This window comes from Eptatretus burgeri, chromosome 8, assembly GCF_056783735.1.
Source record: "Eptatretus burgeri isolate ZD-2024b chromosome 8, Ebu_testis_v1, whole genome shotgun sequence".
Lineage (NCBI taxonomy): Eukaryota > Metazoa > Chordata > Myxini > Myxiniformes > Myxinidae > Eptatretus > Eptatretus burgeri.
Window position 1 is genome coordinate 43,948,570 of NC_140968.1, and position 19,225 is coordinate 43,967,794.

Sequence of the window (19,225 nt, forward strand, 5' to 3'; positions counted from 1 at the left end):
ACAAAAGAGCAATGTCTTTCAAATAGTTCGAGCACTTGTAACACGGTGCTAAATATGATATTTATTCATATCTACTCCAAACTTGTGATCATATCATATCTACTTAACAAACATTCGATTAGAACAACAACATTTAAACATGCATTTCAATAAAATAGACATTATCGAAGATTTTCGACTTGCACTCGTCAGGATAAAACCACAAACAGATGAAGAAGAAGAAGCAGACTCTCGTTTGTAAAGTTGCAATGTGATATCCTCAACGTTGATTGGTTGAGAGAAAGAAAGGACGAGATTACCTGATTGGTGGAACCATAAAGCATCATGAATAATGATTAGGCGGAGATGAATCACCAAAGTACCAGCGGAATCATAATGTTAATACGGTGAGGGCTCGTGGGGGGTGGGGGGTGGGGGGTGGGGGTGGTGGTTTTCATGATGACTCAACATTGACTGTGGTCGAGTTGTCACACAGTCAAGCCATCATCTTCTTATAATAGATATTTTGCAAACTCCGCTGCGCTCTTCGCCATGTATGGAACATCGCATGTGGGTTCCTATCTACGTTTGACTTGACTTGCATCTGTCGTTACATTCCTTCAATTGACGAACGAGCTGAGAAAGGCACGTATAGTGAGCATTCACATGTGATTGACCGTCTGAAACAAAATGATTTGGTTCCTTCATTAGTAATCCCTCCAAACATGTGCTTAATTTGTCAGATCATAAACTATCTGCGACCAAAGAATTTGTCTTGGCTCATGGTTTCACATTCAGTATACTGAATTGTAACATCAAGTAAGAGGAGGTGTTTGTGGTGTTTGAGCTTCTGCACATTCAGCTGTTCCAGCATGGACCAGTATCGAATGAGGAAAACAAAGTACTTGAGGCCAGACGAGCCGATCTCGCTTACTGTGGGATTCCAAATGATTTGTCCGATTTCCATATGCAGCGTGATTGCCTGGTTGCTATACGTAACCTCAAATCCAATCCTGAAACCCAGATTTGAAGACCAAATAAAGGCTCCGACATTATTCTGAATAGGAGTGACTACATTGAAAAAATGGCTGTGATTTTGAGCAATGTGTCCAAGTTCCAACACCTTGGAAATACAACTAAACCTGACCACACATGTCGTTTGGAGAAAGAAATGGCGAAAAGACTATTGCAACTCTGCAAAGGAGGTTGACGACACAATTACAGTAGACCTGTCGGGTTGCAAAGAGCAAGGATGTATGGTCTGCCAAAGACACAAATATGGTGTTCCTCTACGGCCGATCCTTTCAATGACTGGCTCTGCACAGAATGAACTCGCCAGATGGTGATGTGAACTTTTGCAGCCAGCACTGGGCAGTGTCTCAGAACATGTAATTGAGGATACCTCTACCTTTGCCAATGGCATACGGTCCGTCACACACCTAAACGAGAATTCCACAATGTGCTCAAATTATATAGCCAGTCTATTCATGAATGTCCTTCTTACAGAAGTGATCAAAATAGGCGTGCAACTTCTGTATCATCGTGACTTGACACCTCCACTGATCTCTGAGTCTGTCTTTATTGAATTAATGAATATGGCGACGCGTTCTGTTGCATCCAGTTCCAATGATTCAATGTATACTCAGATTGATGGTGTCGTGATGGGATCAGATCAGGTTAGATCTGTGACCTGCTACAGGTACAATGTAAACATGTACTAACCTGTTCCATTGTCGAGTTGTCAGCGACTAAACCGTCTCCCCCACCAGGTTTTTTGGTGAGGAGGGTGTTTGGATATGGACACCCAGCAGGATTAAAAACAAAACCTGTCAAAGGGCGGAGGAGCTCCTTGTGAGCCAACGGCCATCCATATCGAGTGCCCAACTGTGTCTGTGGATGTCCTCCTGCAGTTGGGTTACTTTTTATTAGGAGCTTGGTGGCAGGATTTGCACTCTGGTCACCGTAAAACCCTTCATTCCACAAAACACAAAAACGCAAAAAAATCTGAAAACCCACTCCATGGGAGTACCTCCTGTTCAGCTTCCCTTCGCAGGGCAGCTCACCGGATGACGGGATTGGGGCAAAGCCTTCGGGACCCCCAATCTTTGATGAGAGGAGGGACACCACGGGGTAACATCCCTGGGTCAGATTGCGGGAGAGTGTGTCGGAGTGGTGCTGAGGTGTCGTCCACCAGACGATGGTCTCCTTGGGTTAACCTGAGGCGGTCCCTTCGGGTGGGTGCCTGGAATGTCCTATCCCTAAGAGAGGATGATCACGTGTCCCTGTTACCATCTGATCTCAAGTGTTTGGACATCGGTATTGCAGAACTCTCTGGGGTTCGGAGACCGGATTGCGACGAGATAATGGTGGGTGGTTACACCTACTATTGGTCTGGTCGCTCTGATGGTTGCTGTTGTTGCAGCTGTGTCCAATAAACTGACTCCAATGATAAGTGAGGTAACACCGGTCAACGAGCATATTATGAGACTAAGGATTCGTCACTCCGTAAGGCCCAGTCACACCTTGACGTTTTAGCCAGCTTATGACGATTTTTGGAAAATTTGTCTAAAACACTGGTACACGTCGAATACGTTATGGGTAAGTTTTGATAACATTGAGAGCACGCTGAAAAACACTGCCATACATCGTTGTACGCTGGCTTTAAACGTTGTACTTTTCGGTTGTCCTCAAATTTTCCATGCTTGAAATTTTAAGACTTATGCCAGCGTATGGCTCACACGTTCCGCATAACGCTGGCCATAAGTTTTAGGCACATCACGCGATCATTGACACACGTCGACACACGTTACTTGTAAGTTACTCATAATTCGAAACACGTCGAGGTAATGTTTAGTGTACCCGAAACTTATTTCGAACCTATGAGTAACGTGTTGTACTCACGTTACGCGATCGGTGACACACATCGACACACGTTACTTGTAAGGTGCTCATAAGTCGAAACACATCTTCCTTCCTACTATTGGAAGGCACCCTTTAGACTTTTAGAGCATCTAGAACCTCTAATGTGCACACCACACAAGTATCTATACACTTCTTGCAAAACACAGACTATACTTTTTTCAGCAAGTAATGTGCAAACACAACCCACACAGGGAGAGGGTACTCTGCTCGTATTCTTGAAATGTGCATTTCAAACTTTTATTGTTACTTCTTCATATCTATTTCTCATCCTAATTCATCAAGATCTACAAACATACAAAACCCCTCTCTCCTCCTAATTTCTCATCTCTCCTCCTAATTTCTCATCTCTCCTCCTAATTTCTCATCTCTCCTCCTAATTTCTCATCCTAATTCATCAAGATCTACAAACATACAAAACCCCTCCAATACCAAAATGCAGTGATAGGTCACAGTGGTACATCCATATCGATAAGCTTGGCATGTAATTTCTCCTCCCGATTCCACATATCTTTGTCCTTCTTTCCCTCTTCCTCGTACTCTGTAGCTGCTGATAACTGTCAATTTGTTTGGGGAACATAAAACTGAAAACGACGGCCCGGACACTATTTGCTCGAGTACCATGATAGCATTGTTCGTAATATCTCGGTTTACAAACAACATGCATTCCTCAAAAGTTTGATTTTTTCCATTGATATAATCAGGGGTTCACATCACTGGTACGCAGGTACTCATGTGCGGTAAAAAAAAGAAAAAAAATCTGATATACAGTACTGTACTGTTATTTCATATTTTAAGTGCACAAAATTAAGTTTATAAATGATAACATTATAATTTAAGTTATATTGTAATTTATAAGACAAAAAAATAGATCTCAGGAGAACACGTGATCAAAGAGGAAGAAGAGGTTTTTCTCAGCATTGTTCTGTGCAAAGTTGGTAACATTGTTCCATGCAAATTTTGATAACTGATATCCTGCAATTTCAAAATTAAGTTTATACATGACAACATTATAATTTACAAGTTATATTGTAGGTTTATAACTTATACGATGAAAAAAAAAATTTCAGGAGAACACGTCAGGAAGGAGGAAGAACAGGAGTTTGAGGAGCTTCCGGAACGAAAAAAAGAGTGACTTGTGAATGTTTCGTCTGGAGCGGATGTTCTGAGAAAGTGCTTATAGTCCAGTCAAATTAGTATCTTCACCCACCACTAATTGCAAAAGAATCATTTCCACTGCAGTGCATTTCAGTAAGACCCCCTAATCACCATACTAAAAGTCCTAAAAAAATCCTAGCATGGAAAGTAGTGTAATTTGCATAATATGAAAATTAGCTTCCGCCATCAGAGAAAATTCATATTTTCGCTATAACTTTGCATCCAAGTACCCAATTGAAGCAAATCAAGTGTCCAAACCCATGTTTTCAAGGTCAATGAACATGATAGGCTCATTTGAAAATTAATATTTTGAATATAATTTGCATATTATGAAAATTAGTTTCAGGAATTAGAGAAATTTCTAATTTTCACTATTATTTTCCATATAAGGAACAAGTATCCAAACCCATATTATGAATATAACTTGCATAAAAATATGCATATTAGCTTTGAGCAATTAGAGAAAATCAAAAATTTCAGATAACTTTGCATCCATGTGCCTGATACAAACAATAAAGTCATATAAAAGCAAGTATGAAAAATTTACTAAAGCAGCAACAAGCAATACCTGAAATACTTGGTGGTGACACCCAATCAAGATGATAAGATACATTTAACACTGGTTTTCACTGCTAATCGGTAATGTGGTTAGTGTTCTTAATGAATTTTCAGGTAACATATCAATCAGTATCACTGCTGTCATTTATCTCCACCCAAGATGAATTAGCGCAACTTACACCTTTACACACCCCACACATCCATGTACAGTCAATGGGAATACGCTTGCAGGTGCATCTGCTGGTGCTACACCCGATCTTGCAGGTACACCTGAATATATTGGTCATCTTCTCTGGTGCAGCGGGGAGATGTGTCTGCATCACACCTGACCATGCTGGCCTCTTAGGACGAAGGACAAATGCCACTTCCCACAGAAGATCGATGTGATACATTGGATTGTGCACTTCCATTGCCTGCAGTTCTTTGTATGTCAATGGATTACGTCCTGTGTACTGAGATTTGAAAGTTTGATGTTGATCCTTCCCTCTTTTATGATGTCATCCGTTGTCACTGATACTCTAGGTACAGGTTTACTAAGCAGCTTTCCTAGTGTGAAAGTGGAAATAATCACCATTCCATGGAATGTTCCAAAGCCATCAAGAGTTCTTATATTGTGATCAACATTGTCACCAACATGCTGAATGAACTCTCCAGATCCAGGCACAGGCAACTCTGCCTCTTGTGTAAGAGCGGCACTTTTCTCGAACTTCCGCACTTCAGAATAGGAACAACTGAAGCCGTGTTTATGAAGAGTATCTACAATGAACCATGATGAAAACTGATGATGCATTTCAGTTGCAAGTCTAAATTTCAATGGGGCTAGAATGACTCTTGGCCTTGTTGCTTGCATTATAGCTTGTCCAATTGATGCTACCTTCATATCAGTGTTTTTGCCAACGAACAAACCTTGCACCAACATCAGTAGTGACTGTGGAATGAACTGCACAGCTGCTTCTGTTGATGACATCTGTTTTCTGGTTGGATATACATCATTAGAAGAGTCAACTGCCTTTATGTCACTCTTGATAAGCTTGGCAACTGTTTTTATCAGTTGTATTTTCTCAATATTGGGGTCCTCTTTCTTCTGTTCCTTGTAAAAGTCATGAGGAATATGTGCTGCTGTTCGTCTAAAAGTTACAACATTTGGCTTCCCATTCAGTTCGGTTATTATGATATTGTCACCAAAATGTTCCATGAGTCTACTCTTCATATGTGTAAAGCCAAAAGACCAGGTCAGGTCAGGTATGGGAGCATGTGCCAGAACAGCACGTCACTGCGTCCACTTTCCGCCGGTACTCCAGGGGCCTCCGTCTGGCCATCCCCCAGGCAGATGCCAGGCCCATCCCCATCTCCTTGAGATGATGGTCAACCTGTTGCAACCATGAGGCACGTGGTCGACCCACTGGCCTCCTCCACTCATGAGACTCCCTCGCTGAGAGAATCTGGTGAGCAGGATCAGAGTCAGGAAAACGAGCCACATGTCCAAACAGCCGCAACTGACGCTCACGGACTATGCAGGTAACAAATCTCATCCGAGTCTCTCTCAGCAACCGCTCGTTGGACACAAAATCCGACCAGCGATAGCCAAGGATTCTCCGAAGAGACCTGGTACCAAAGGAATTAAGTCTCCGTCTCAGATCCTTGGTCAGAGTCCAAGTCTCGCACCCATAGAGCAAGACTGGAAGTACCAAGGACCTGAAGACTCGGACTTTCGTCCTCCCGCACAGGTACCGGCAGCACCACACCCCATGATCCAGTGAATCCATGACTCACCAGGCCTGACCCAGACGTCTGTTGACCTCTGGCTGACAGCCAGTAGAGACATGAATATCACTGCCAAGGTAAGTGAATCTCTCCACGACCTCAACATCCTCACCACAAACAGACACAGACAGGACAGCAGCATCCAAGATGTCACCGAAAGCCTGGATCTTAAGTTTGACCCAAGAAACCCGTAATCTCAATGGCTCCGACTCCTCATTCAGCACCTCGAGGGCCCCCAAGAGGATGTCTAAAGTCTCCGCAAAGATGACTGCATCATCTGCAAAGTCAAGGTCCGAGATCTTGACATTCCCAAATGACGCACCGCAACTTGATCTCTCTGGCATCCTCCCTAGAATCCAGTCCATACAAGTGCTGAAAAGTGTGGGGGCAAGTACACATCCCTGACGAACTCCAGTAACAACTGGAAATAAGTCAGAGATGGTACCACCACACTTCACAGCACTCTCAGTACCAGAGTAGAGTTCAGACATCAGATCGATCAGTTTTGGTGGCACCCCACGAAGACCAAGAATCCTCCAGAGGACATCCCGATTCACTGAATCGAACGCTTTACAGAGATCAACATAGGTTGCAAGCAGCCCCTGCCGAAACTCTCGACTGCGTTCGGTGAGGACACGAAGTGCAAGGATACGGTCAATCGTTGACCTCTTTGGTGTAAAGCCTGACTGCTCTGGACGCTGGTGCTCAAGCAGATGGTGGCGAACCCTATCAAGAATTATCCGAGCAAAGACCTTGCCCGGCACTGAGAGCAGCGTCACCCCTCGGTAGTTGTTGCAGTCTTGGCGATCACCCTTCCCTTTCCAGAGAGGGACAACAAGGCCCCTCTTCCAGTCAGTTGGGATGATGCCTGTGTTCCAGGCAGAGCACAAAACTGCATGCAACGACACGAGTGCAGCATTTCCACCAGCCTTGAGAAGTTCGGCATGGATGCCACAGATCCCTGGAGCTTTGCCCCGTTTCAACTGGTTCACCGCAGCCTGTGTTTCCACAAGCGTAGGTGGACCGCAGTTGATTCGAGGGTCAGCAACAGGGATTGTAACACCCTTGACGTCCAACTTGACAGTTGGGGGATCAGCCTGGTACAACCGCTCAAAGTAACCGGCCCAGCGGGCCTTCACTTCAGACTCCTCTGTCAAGAGCCTACCACTCTCTGCTCGAACTGTAGTGCTCCGAGGGATGGGCTTGGATGAACGTAATGCGCGAATTCCCCTGTAAGCGGGACGAGAATCACCTGTCCACAGGTGATGCTCTACCCCCTCACAGATTCCTCGCACATAGGCCTCCTTGTCCACCCTCAGTGCACGTACAGTTTTACGCCTCAGCTCCCTGAACAGCTCAGCTCTGCCATTCAGACTGGCCCTGCGACTCTGGTCAATGGTATCCAGTGTCCCTTGAGAGACAAAATTCTTCTTTGCCCTGCGGTGAGCTCCAAGGCATCCACCGGCAACATCAAGGACGGTGGTCTTGAAGGCGCTCCACAACTCTTCAGGACCCCCCCAAAGTACCCAGACCCCCCAAGTGTCCACTCAGCCTGTTCGCAAACTCCTCAGCTACTCTCTCATCCCTGAGCTTGGCACCATCCAGCCTCGGCTGGGATGGTACCATTCTCCAGGATTTAAGGTGCAGCTTTAGAGTTGCTACAACAAGCCTGTGGTCAGTATTGAGGAACTGAGCACTCCGGTAGACCCTGCAGTTCTGGATCATCCTCCAACGACCGTCAATGAGGACATGGTCAATCTCCTTTGCCACACCGCCAGCATTGGAATACCAAGTCCAGCGATGAGCTTGTGGGCGCTGAAACCATGAACCAGCCACCCTAAGTCCATGACTTCTTGCAAAGTCAAGGAACTTAGTGCTATTCTGGTTCATAGTTCCTGACCCATGGGGACCAACACACACCTCATAACCATCCCTATCAGTTCCAGTCGATGCATTGAAATCCCCCAAGACTAGAAGTGTATCTCGTCTGGGGCACTGATCAACCACAGACTCGAGTGTGGCGTAGAATGCATCCTTCACGGTGAGATCACTCGCCTCAGTCGGAGCATAAACAGAGACCAGGGAAATGACACCTAAGGAGTGACGAATCCTTAATCTCATAATACGCTCGTTGACCAGTGTTACCTCAATTATCATTGGGGTCAGCTTATTGGACACAGCTACAGCAACTCCTTGGGTATGGTAACCATCAGAGCGACCAGACAAATAGTAGGTGTAACCACCCACCATTATCTCGCCGCAATCCGGTCTCCGAACCTCAGAGAGAGCTGCAATCCCGATGTCCAAACGCTTGAACTCAGATGATAACAGAGACAGGTGATCATCCTCTCTTAGGGATAGGACATTCCAGGCACCCACCCGAAGGGACCGCCTCAGGTTAACCCAAGGAGACTGCCGTCTGGTGGACGACACCTCAGCACCACTCCGACACACTCTCCCGCAATCTGACCCAGGGATGTTACCCCGTGGTTTCCCTCCTATCAAAGATTGGGGGTCCCGAAGGCTTTGCCCCAATCCCGTCATCCGGTGAGCTGCCCTGCGAAGGGAAGCTGCACAGGAGGTACTCCCACGGAGTGGGTTTTCAGATTTTTTTGCGTTTTTGCGTTTTGCGGAATGAAGGGTTTTACGGTGGCCGGAATGCAAATCCTGCCACCAACCTCCTAATAAGAAGTGGCCCAACTGCAGGAGGACGTCCGCAGACACAGTTGGGCACTAGATATGGATGGCCGTTGGCTCACAAGGAGCTCCTCCGCCCTTTGACAGGTTTTGTTTTTAATCCTGCTGGGTGTCCATATCCAAACACCCTCCTCACCAGAAAACCTGGTGGGGGAGACGGTTTAGTCGCCGACAACCCGACCATGGAACAGGTTAGTACAGGTTTACATGGTACCTGTAGCAGGTCACAGATCGAACCTGACCTGACAAAAGATTTGACCTGACAAAATTTGCAAAAGACCTGTCTCCATTTTCTCAATCAAGTCTGTTATTGTAATTTTGATCATCATCATTTTCCTCCAGGTACTTTGCAACCAACAGGAATGCTTCATATATCTCTGCTTCTTTTGGTCTGCCAAGCCTTTGTTTCTTTGCAACACTACCTAGTCCAGAGGAATGTTGCTGTAGAACCTGCTTCCCAGTCCTGAAGTTGACATTACAGCTTTGATGGTAAACTGCATTGGCTGCGATTAGGTCATGAGCAGATGCAATTCTGCCTGAAACTAACGTAGACCATTCACCTTTCCTTTGTGCACATGAATGTAAGACAATATTTTGGAATGATGTGGTGCTTACAGGATAGACATCCATGCCATCATGCTTTTTCTCATTGTAAGTAGCTGGTTCACCGCAAAACAAACAGTGCTTGTCCAAACTGAACGTTGGCGTTTCTGAACAAAGGATACACAGTGAGGGCTGATCTTGTTCAGTTACTTTTTCCTGTGTCTTTGCAATCGTCTGTGGATGAGTTAAAACCCGTCGGCATTCTGTGTGTACTCGCTGACCTTTATGAGTTCTTATACCACTTCCTTGCTGCTCACTGGCCCTGTTGATACTCTCACTCCCCTTTTCTCGTAGGACAGCAGTATCCTGAACATCTTCTAAACTCTTCTCACAGAAAACACACTCAGCCATAGCTATCTGTAATTCATGAAATAACAGAGCAGAAACAATGCAAGTTAGGATTAGGGTTACGGTTCAATCGGATACAGTACTTAGATGCAAAGTTAAAGTGAAAATATGAATTTTCTCTTATGACAGAAGCTAATTTGCATAATATGCAAATTATATTCAAAAATATTAATTTGCAAATGCGCCTATCATGTTCACTGACCTTCAAAACGTGGGTTTGGACACTTGATTTGCTTCAATTGGGTACTTAGATGCAAACTTATCATGAAAATATGAATTTTCTCTTCTGGCGGAAGCTAATTTTCATATTAAATGCAAATTACACTACTTTCCCATGCTAGGATTTTTTAGGACTTTTAGTATGGTGATTAGGGGGTCTTACTGAAATGCACTGCAGTGTAAACAATTATTTTGCAATTAGTGGTGGGTTACCCCCTTAAATTTGCTACATTGACTGGACTATTACAGAGAAGTAAGATGCATACTAGGCTGGAGAGGAACATGGGAAAGAAGACAAGCATGCTCGAAGCTGACATTTTTTTTTGTGAGTGTGAGATGTATCAGTAGTTTATGATAATGCATGCATACATGGGTGCACCGGGGTGTGGTTAAGCATCGTCATGTGACCCGCCCATGTTCTGATGCCGTGCTGTGCTGTGACAGTGTCTAAATTAAACCTGTTGTTCCCACTTCAGAGACTGTGTCCCTGTTCATTGAGTACATTACAGTGGCGATGAGGATGTCCTCCTGCATCGGCATATTGCAAGAATATGCAGTGGGGGATGATTGGGAAGACTATACCGATATTCTGAAGCAGTACTTCATGGCAAACAAAATGGATACCGATGAGGATGCTGAAAGGCAGCGAGCTGTATTACTGACCATATGCAGCACCCCGACGTACAGCCTCATCAAAGATCTTCTTTCCCCAGGCAAACCTTCTGACAAGTCATATGAAGAACTCGTCAATCTCGTGAAAAGACATTATCACCCTAAACTGGGGAAGATCATCTCGAGATATAGATTTTATACCCACCATCGTCAAGATGGTCAGTCAGCAACCGAGTTTGTAGCTGATTTCCGCCGACTTGCCGAACATTGTGAGTTTACAGATAAACTCGAAGATATGTTACATGATTTCTTTATAATAGGTGTCAATGACGACTCAATTCTGCGGAAACTCCACACTAAATCCAACTCCAATTTGGCTAAAGTCATGGAAATATCCACTGTGTGTATGAAAACTACCGAGAGCCTGCGTTTGATCTCTAACAAGTCAAAAGTTATCCAGCAGAACCCATCAGTTAACAAGGTAACCTTTGGCTACAAGCAAAAGTGTTTCAGCAAGCCATCAAATTCACCTCCACCACCTGACATTTCTGAATCTACCCAGAAGGTTGGGGTGACTTGTTGGTGGTGTGGTGGTAATCATCAAGTTTTCCAATATTAGAACAGCAATTATACCTGTCACAACTGTGGTAAGCGGGGACGCTTGAAGTGTCATTGTTCTCAATCCAAGTCAAATAACTTGTCTCCTGCTTATCCCATTGCAGTGAACCCTTATGCAGTGGACGATAGGTCACAAGAGCACAGCCTGCAGCCAAGAGTCAAGTGAGGAACCTGATGAGGTTTTCTCTGTTGTAACAAAGAGCTCCAATGCTCCATTTATTGTTGATGTAACAATTGATAAGATCCCGGTGAGGACAGAAGTTGATACCGGCACTTCCAGATCAATTATAAGCGAGAGCAAGTTCACCTCCATCTATCCTCTGAGAAAGGCTCCTGCACTCCAGCCTGTATCGACTGACTTGACAACATACACCAAGGAGGTGGTTCCTGTAGTTGGCTCAGCTAACGTAACCGTAGGATATGGAAACGGCACTCATGTCCTGCCACTACTGAGAGAGCGTGGAGAAGGACCAACCCTCTTCAGCCAAGATTGGTTACAAATAATCAGACTTAATTGCAGTGATGTAAACAGTCTCCAACTCTGATGCTGGATACGATACCGTGCTCAACATGTACCCTGGCCTGTTCAGCGATAGTTTTGGCACCTTTGCAGGGTCCAAAGTGAGGATTCATGTTTCTGCAGATGCTCAGCCATTTTTCCACAAGGCTAGACCTGTGCCCTACATTATGCAAGCAATGATCGAATGTGAGCTTGACCATCTGCAGAGTGAGGACATCATCTCACCAGTTGAATACTCTGACTGGGCAGCACCTATCATTCCAATACTCAAAGCAGGCAAAAAAGTTTGCATTTGTGGGGACTACAAATCAACAATCAACTGCTATTCAAAACTGGATGCCCTTTCCCCAAAGCAGAGGATCGGTTCACCACTCTCTTGGGTGGCCAGACATTCACTAAGCTTGACTTGACCAATGCCTATCCTCAAATGGAACTGGATGATGCTTCCAAGCCCTATACATGCATGAACACTCATCGAGGACTCAACAAGTACAATAGATGCCCATTTGGTATACGCTCTGCTGCACCAATCTTCCAATGCAAAATGGAGACATCATTGAAAACTCTACCAAAGACAGTCGTATTCCAGGATGACATACTAGTGACTGGCAAGTCACAACATGAACACCTCGAGAACCTAAACAAAGTCCTCAATCAGCTGTCACAAGCTGGGTTACCCCTAAGGTATGAGAAGTGTGTCCCTTTATGGCACGTGAAGTTGAATGCCTGGGTCATCAAATCTCCTGTCAAGGCATTTTGCCCTCTCTGAGCAAAGTTGAAGCAATTGCGAATGCACCAATGCCACAAAACATTTCAGAACTTCATGCATTCCTGGGTATGTTGACTTACTTTGCTAATTTCCTGCCTCAGCTTAGCAAAACCATGGAGCCTCTGCATCTTCTCCTCAGGAAAGGCATTGTCTGGAAATGGGAAGCTGCCCAAACAAGAACATTCAAGGCCGCTAAAACCATGCTGTCCTCGCTGTTACTTGTCCATTATGACCCATCCAAGAAACATATTCTCAGTTGTGATAGCTCTTCATCTGGCATTGGGTGTGCGTTGTTTCAAACAAATGGAACCGGTAATTTCCAGCCTGTTGCGCACGCATCACGAACCCTATCTGACACTGAACATCATGTTGCTCAAGTAGAACGAGAGGTGTTAGCGTGTGTCTGGGGAACCTTAAAGATGGGGCATCTGGGGCACTTTAAAGATGCGATCACTTTGTGATCACAGATAACTAGTTATATTTGACATGCACCATGAAAAACCACATTTGAATGTATTCGCAACAGGATGCACGGGCCTCCTATTCTCCTACATCAGAGCCTCTTGTTTCGGAAGGTGGATGGAGCAAGCCAAAGAAAATCAGTATTAAAATTTGTGGTTCAGGGAAAAGGAGAGGGAGGGGGTATTATTCCTCGAGGAGGGAAAAAAAGAGATGGGAGAATGATGAAAGCAGATCATGAGAAGGATGAATACTTTTCATCGCCAGTGAGAGGAGGCTATGGGTCAGAGGGGAAACGATTTATGCACCTTCTTTTCAGGAAGATGTCATTTAAGGTTAAGTGGTGAATAGGAGTGGGCTGAATGGGAAATAAATCATCGAGTAAACAAGAAAGCAATCCATATACAACACATGCAGCAGGATATTGCATGGCTAGGATGATGTATATGAACATGTTTGTTTTTTCTTGATCTGTAGATGTTTTGATTTAAAGAGTGCACACACAACAGTAGAAGCTGACATGACTATTTAGCTAAAGTGACGAAAAGATGCTCAGAATTTTTGTGGAACCCTATACCAGTTTGAGCTTGGGGTTTTTGTGATGGGTGGAAATTATTCAAAGCAAACAAACAACAGGCTAAGCTCACTTGAAGGTTCTCGAGATTAAGTGCATGAGATGATTAGTTCAAAATCCCAGCACACAAGATGAAGTTGTGGAGATTTTCATAATCCAGCAAAAGTCTTGTTATATCTTTTGTGTGTACAAAGTCAAGGCTCGTGGAAGAGTGAGAACACACAATGGATCAGGATGCAACAGTACAAAAGGAACAGCAGAAAGAGAAGGGGGGGAATGCAAACAGCAGGAAAGAGGGAGAAAATAAACGGAGATAGAGAAATGATGTGTGGGTAAGGATGATGGGTAGGGGAGAAAGCAGGGGGTAGACAAGATGGATACAGAAACAAAATTGGGGAGAGTGGAGAAGGGTGGTTTAATGGGTGTATAAAAGATCATGGTTTTGTATGGGGGATTGTGGATGATCTGAGATGGTGATGAACAGCTGTCTTGAAGACCTGGAGGGAAGAAAAAGATTGAAGAGAATGTGGAAGTTGGTTCCACATGTGGAAAAAGAGGAAGAAATGAGTCTCGGTGAGCAATGATTCTGGAATTTGGGAGTTTCACCAGAAGGGGATTGCTGGTGGTAGACCACGTGCACTCTGCAGAAACATTGGGGAGGGAGGGGGTGACAAAGCATGAACAGCATAAAGGGTACAATAATAAAAAGGAGGCAGAAGAAGAGAGAGAGAGACCACTGACCTGCCTGCTATGCAAAAATGATAGGCCCATAGAATCAGCTTCATCACAGGAGATTCCAATTATCTTGAAAGCCTTGGTTTCCACTACATAAACCATTTTTTCAAGCCTTTGGTACAACCCGGTCGGGGTTTGAACCACCGATCAAGACTCCGAGCGGATGCTCCAACTATTACATCACTGGGTCTGGAATTCCCCCCCCCTCCCCCCAAGTCTGAGTACCTTTCTCAGAAGGAAATTTCTCTGCAATCAGTTTGCTACAAACACCATTAACTTTTGCCATTTAGCATGAATTAAACAATCAAAGTTTGCATTTGGGTTATTTCGAATTTCGCCATACAGATGCATACTATCCATACATTTGAACACATGTTAAGTTGAAAATTACTAAATAAATGCTATTTTAAGCCAAATAACTAGGGCAGGCTATGATCACAAACAGTAAGAACAAGAAAAAGAGCAATCGAAGATTGCAGACGCTTACCAGGACTTGTTTTGTGTGGTGTTTGTGTAATTTTGTGTGGTGTTTGTGTAATTTTGTGTGCTGGTGTGTTAACGTAATTAATAATAGGCATAACTGGAACTGCCACTTTATAACTGCTGGCAGTGATGACCGGGTACCAAGACGTCCCGCTTTGATCGGAGACCTGTCCATGACACATGAGGTTTTTTTCTTTTTTTATTATCCAATTGAACTTAGAATGGGATTAAAATAAATTCAATTCAAATCAAATGGAAGACCAAATAGGGACAAGTCCTGCATTGGAGTAATCAGAAGAAACCCAAACAAGCAAAAAGCAAAGATGAAGTCATCAGGAGGAACCTGGATAGGATTCACATTTCAGTTGCTACTCCTCGACCCTCAAACCCATTCAGGCACAGCCAAGTAAGTCTTATTCAAAAAATAAAATAAAATAACAAAAAGAACCCAGATCAAAAAACAATAAATAATTCTTGCTGCCAGACCTTGCGTCCGATTAAGTGGATATTTTAAACATCTATTCCCCATCACGACAACATCATAATTGTGAAGTTTCATCTCAATTGATTAAGCAGTTCCAGAAAAAAACATTTTAATATTTTCTTCAATCCAATATGGCTGCCTATTTTGCGGGGCATGGGGGCAACCCCCCCCCTCCTCCCCTCCCGGAAACCCAACTACCCCTTAGACCTCGATTTTTGTTTTTAATGTCGTGAACAAACTTTGGTACATCACGGGTGATGAAGGTTGTGGAATCCGAGGATTCTGAGTTCAAATCCCACTCGGCTGTTGAATTAATACCATGTGGGGTTGATTCTGCTTGTCATCCTTCCGAGGTCAGCAAAATGTGTGCCAGCTTGCTGGTATCCTGTGTTGGAGTGGCGACCCGTCCAGGATTGTACCCAATAGCCAAGGAGACTGCTTAGGCAGCACCAACGCTGTGCACAGAGTATGGTTCCAATGGATGGATGTAGAGGGACCTCACAATACATGTAAATACGGAGCATATTGCTTGCCTGATTAGAAACGCACTTGCATGAAGGTAGATGAACCAACTGGGATGAATGAACCATGATGAAGGAATTGCCGATCTTAGTGAATTTGATTGGTGATTACAGACCCATGTTCCACATAAAAGAGCATTTATTATAACCGAGGGGGTGGTAGGAGGACGAGGAGGACGACGAGGAGGAGGACGAGGCCGACACTTACATTAACAGGCAATCTGTCACTGAAAAAGTGGAGGTTTCATTCTCATTGAAACATGTGCGAGTGCTTTGGACGAACATACAGGGATACTTACCTTCCCAAGCATTGGATAAAATTTTCATAAGAAAAGCTTTCAGAGTTTCAGAGCCAAATTCCCAATGTAAATGTGTCTCATGCAGTGCTGCATCCATGTAGGGGTTTTAGTCCTCACCATTTACAGTACAGTATTCCTGTCTCCACGTTTTCCAGTGCAGTGTGGTGTTTTGAATTACTAGTACGTGCGTGGCCGTATGTGCAAAAAAAAAAAAAAAAAAAAACTTAAACCACGAGCCAGAAACAACCACACAGGCCATTCCTTCACTCGCGTGCCCGTACGTGCGTGGCCGTACGTGCAGATCCCCACCCCCCTCCCAAAAAAAACAAAACCTTCAAACCGCGAGCCAGAAACGACAACCACACAGGCCGTTCCTTCGCTCTCGCGTGCCCGTCGTGCAACCCCCCCCCCCAAAAAAAACTTTCCAACAACCACACAGGCCGTTCCTTCGCTCTCGTAAACAACGACTGCATTGGGGCATTGTGTTTATCTATAAATGCTCATAAGAAATCGAGAAATTATTAGAATACATAAAGTCATCACTATTAGAATACATTAAGTTATCGGAAGTAGTGCGTGCCCGTACGGAATGTTCACATGCATTCCACAAATTATCGCTTGCATTGAAGTAACAACTGCTGTGATACTTAAACACACAGAGAGTTAATTAAAATCCAAATTAAAATCAAGTTTACCTCACTGTCTTTGCTTGCCATGATATTCGCTGCCATTGACCATTGCCACTCCGACGCCACGGTAACTGAGGTGCCGTTTCCCCCATCGAAACCGGCACGGCCCGTGACGTCATCGTCGGCCGGCCGCGCAACGGCCCACGCAGCACCGTGTCCTGTCATTGGTTGGTAAATAAATGTCCATAACTTGGGAAACACTTGTCCGATTAATATCAAACCTTGAAAAGGCACATCCTCAGGGCCCCAGCAATATACCTGGCAAGTTTCAATTATATCGGACCAGTGGTTGTCGAGAAACAGCGGTCACGGTCACGGTCACAGACACACACACAGACACACATTGCTGAAATTATCGATAGATAACCAGTCGGTCTGTTTTTGCTTATTTTTTTGTATATATAGAGCTGTCAGTTGCCTATACACCGCCCAAATAAATGTATACGTCAGAAGAAGTTCATGAGTCAGAATAGAACAAGGACAAATGTGTCCAAGAGTCGCGTCATTCCACCAGTCAACAAGAAGAAGAACAACAACACTGAGCTCTGTTGGAGCCAGCGTTCGCAACGCGATGCGGAAAGGTTTTGTCTTCAGAAGAAGAAGAAGAAGAAGAAGTAAGAAGAAGAACAAGAAGAAGAAGAAGAAAAATAAGAAGAAAAATAAGAATAAGAATAAGAATAAGAATAAGAGTAAGAATGAAGAATAAGAAGAAGAATAAGAATAAGAATAAGAATAAGAATAAGAATAAGAATAAGAATAAGAATAAGAATAAGAAGAAGAAGAAGAAGAAGAAAAATAAGAATAAGAATAAGAATAAGAATAAGAATAAGAATAAGAACAAGAACAAGAACAAGAACAAGAACAAGAACAAGAACAAGAACAAGAACAAGAACAAGAACAAGAACAAGAACAAGAACAAGAACAAGAACAAGAACAAGAACAAGAACAAGAACAAGAACAACAACAACAACAACAACAACAACAACAACAACAACAACAACAACAACAACAACAACAACAACACGGAGCTCTCTTAGAGCCAGCGTTTGCTACGCAAGACGAGGCTAAAAAGTAATGAATTAAAATGAGGGTCCACCAAAAAGTTACCCTGGGTACCACTCATGACTGGGAACTCCATAGCCCAGACTTGAACCCTCTGGGCTACTGGTTCTGGGCAGCTGCCAAGGGCTCTGTCTATGCCAACCACCATGCCACACTGGATGATCTGAAGCAGGAGGTGTCAGACTACCTCCAGGCAGTGCCACATGTGACCTACAGGAAAGTTGGACAGAACTTTGGAGTCAGGATCAATGCCTGTCTGAACCGTGGAGAGGGACACGTCAAGAATGCCAATTACAAGGATTTTGCGTAAATGCCAATTTCAGACCTTGGGCTCTCACAAACTCGAGCAGTGACTTATTGCATTAGCAATAGGTGATGGAAAATACCATGTCATAAACTTTCAATAAATGCTTGGTTCATGTTCCTGAGGTTTCTGTTTCTTTGTAAACAAACATTTTAAGTTGCATCACACTTTTTTTGAAACACCCTGTATATGTACGGCACTGGGAGGAGGCAGGGCTGGGGTGGCATGAGAGGGGAAGGGTTGTGAGGAGGGACCCGGCGTTTCCCGACAATACCATGTACCTTTGCTAGTTATGCAATAAAATTCATTTAAAAGGGGGGGGGGGGTTATGGCCGACACAGTGGATGTGGAAAATGGTGTTGAGACCAATTTCGTGTATGTTGTGTAAACATAATAAATATTTTCCCCATATTTCATTCAAAAATGTCTCAACCATTACAATTCTTTCATCTAGTACCATAGATATGAAATAATGTTGAAGTTGTTGCCTTGTTCTTATTCATAACAAATGTTCCTTGTTAATTTATTTTCTTCTTCCACACTCCCATCCACCACCAGACATCCCAATGTGAGCACTGCCGCTGTGAGTCTAATGGTGAGGTGGCCTGCGTGGTGGCTGACTGTCCCATTCCTGAGTGTGTGAACCCTGTTTACGAACCTGAACAATGCTGCCCCATCTGTCAACACGGTGCGTGGTACATGCAAGATCCTTAAACCTTCCCTGGTGCGTTAATGAGGGAGTGGAAACCTCTGGTGGATGATGCACGATACATTGTGTGTAAAAATGAAGTCCAGAAAGGCAAGGCAGTAGAGATTGCATTCACATAATTATATTCTTTCGAAAATAGGTC

General features: G+C 44.1%; 1 protein-coding gene across 1 annotated transcript in view; it reads left to right on the forward strand.

Moving 5' to 3' along the window:
• The window catches only part of LOC147021626 (von Willebrand factor C domain-containing protein 2-like), a 97,599-nt gene that overhangs the window by 16,902 nt on the left and 61,472 nt on the right, over positions 1–19,225 (forward strand). The window contains exon 2 of the mRNA XM_085891791.1: positions 18,933–19,062. Within this exon, the coding sequence (XP_085747917.1) occupies positions 18,933–19,062 (130 nt within the window). The remainder of the gene's footprint in view (positions 1–18,932; positions 19,063–19,225) is intronic.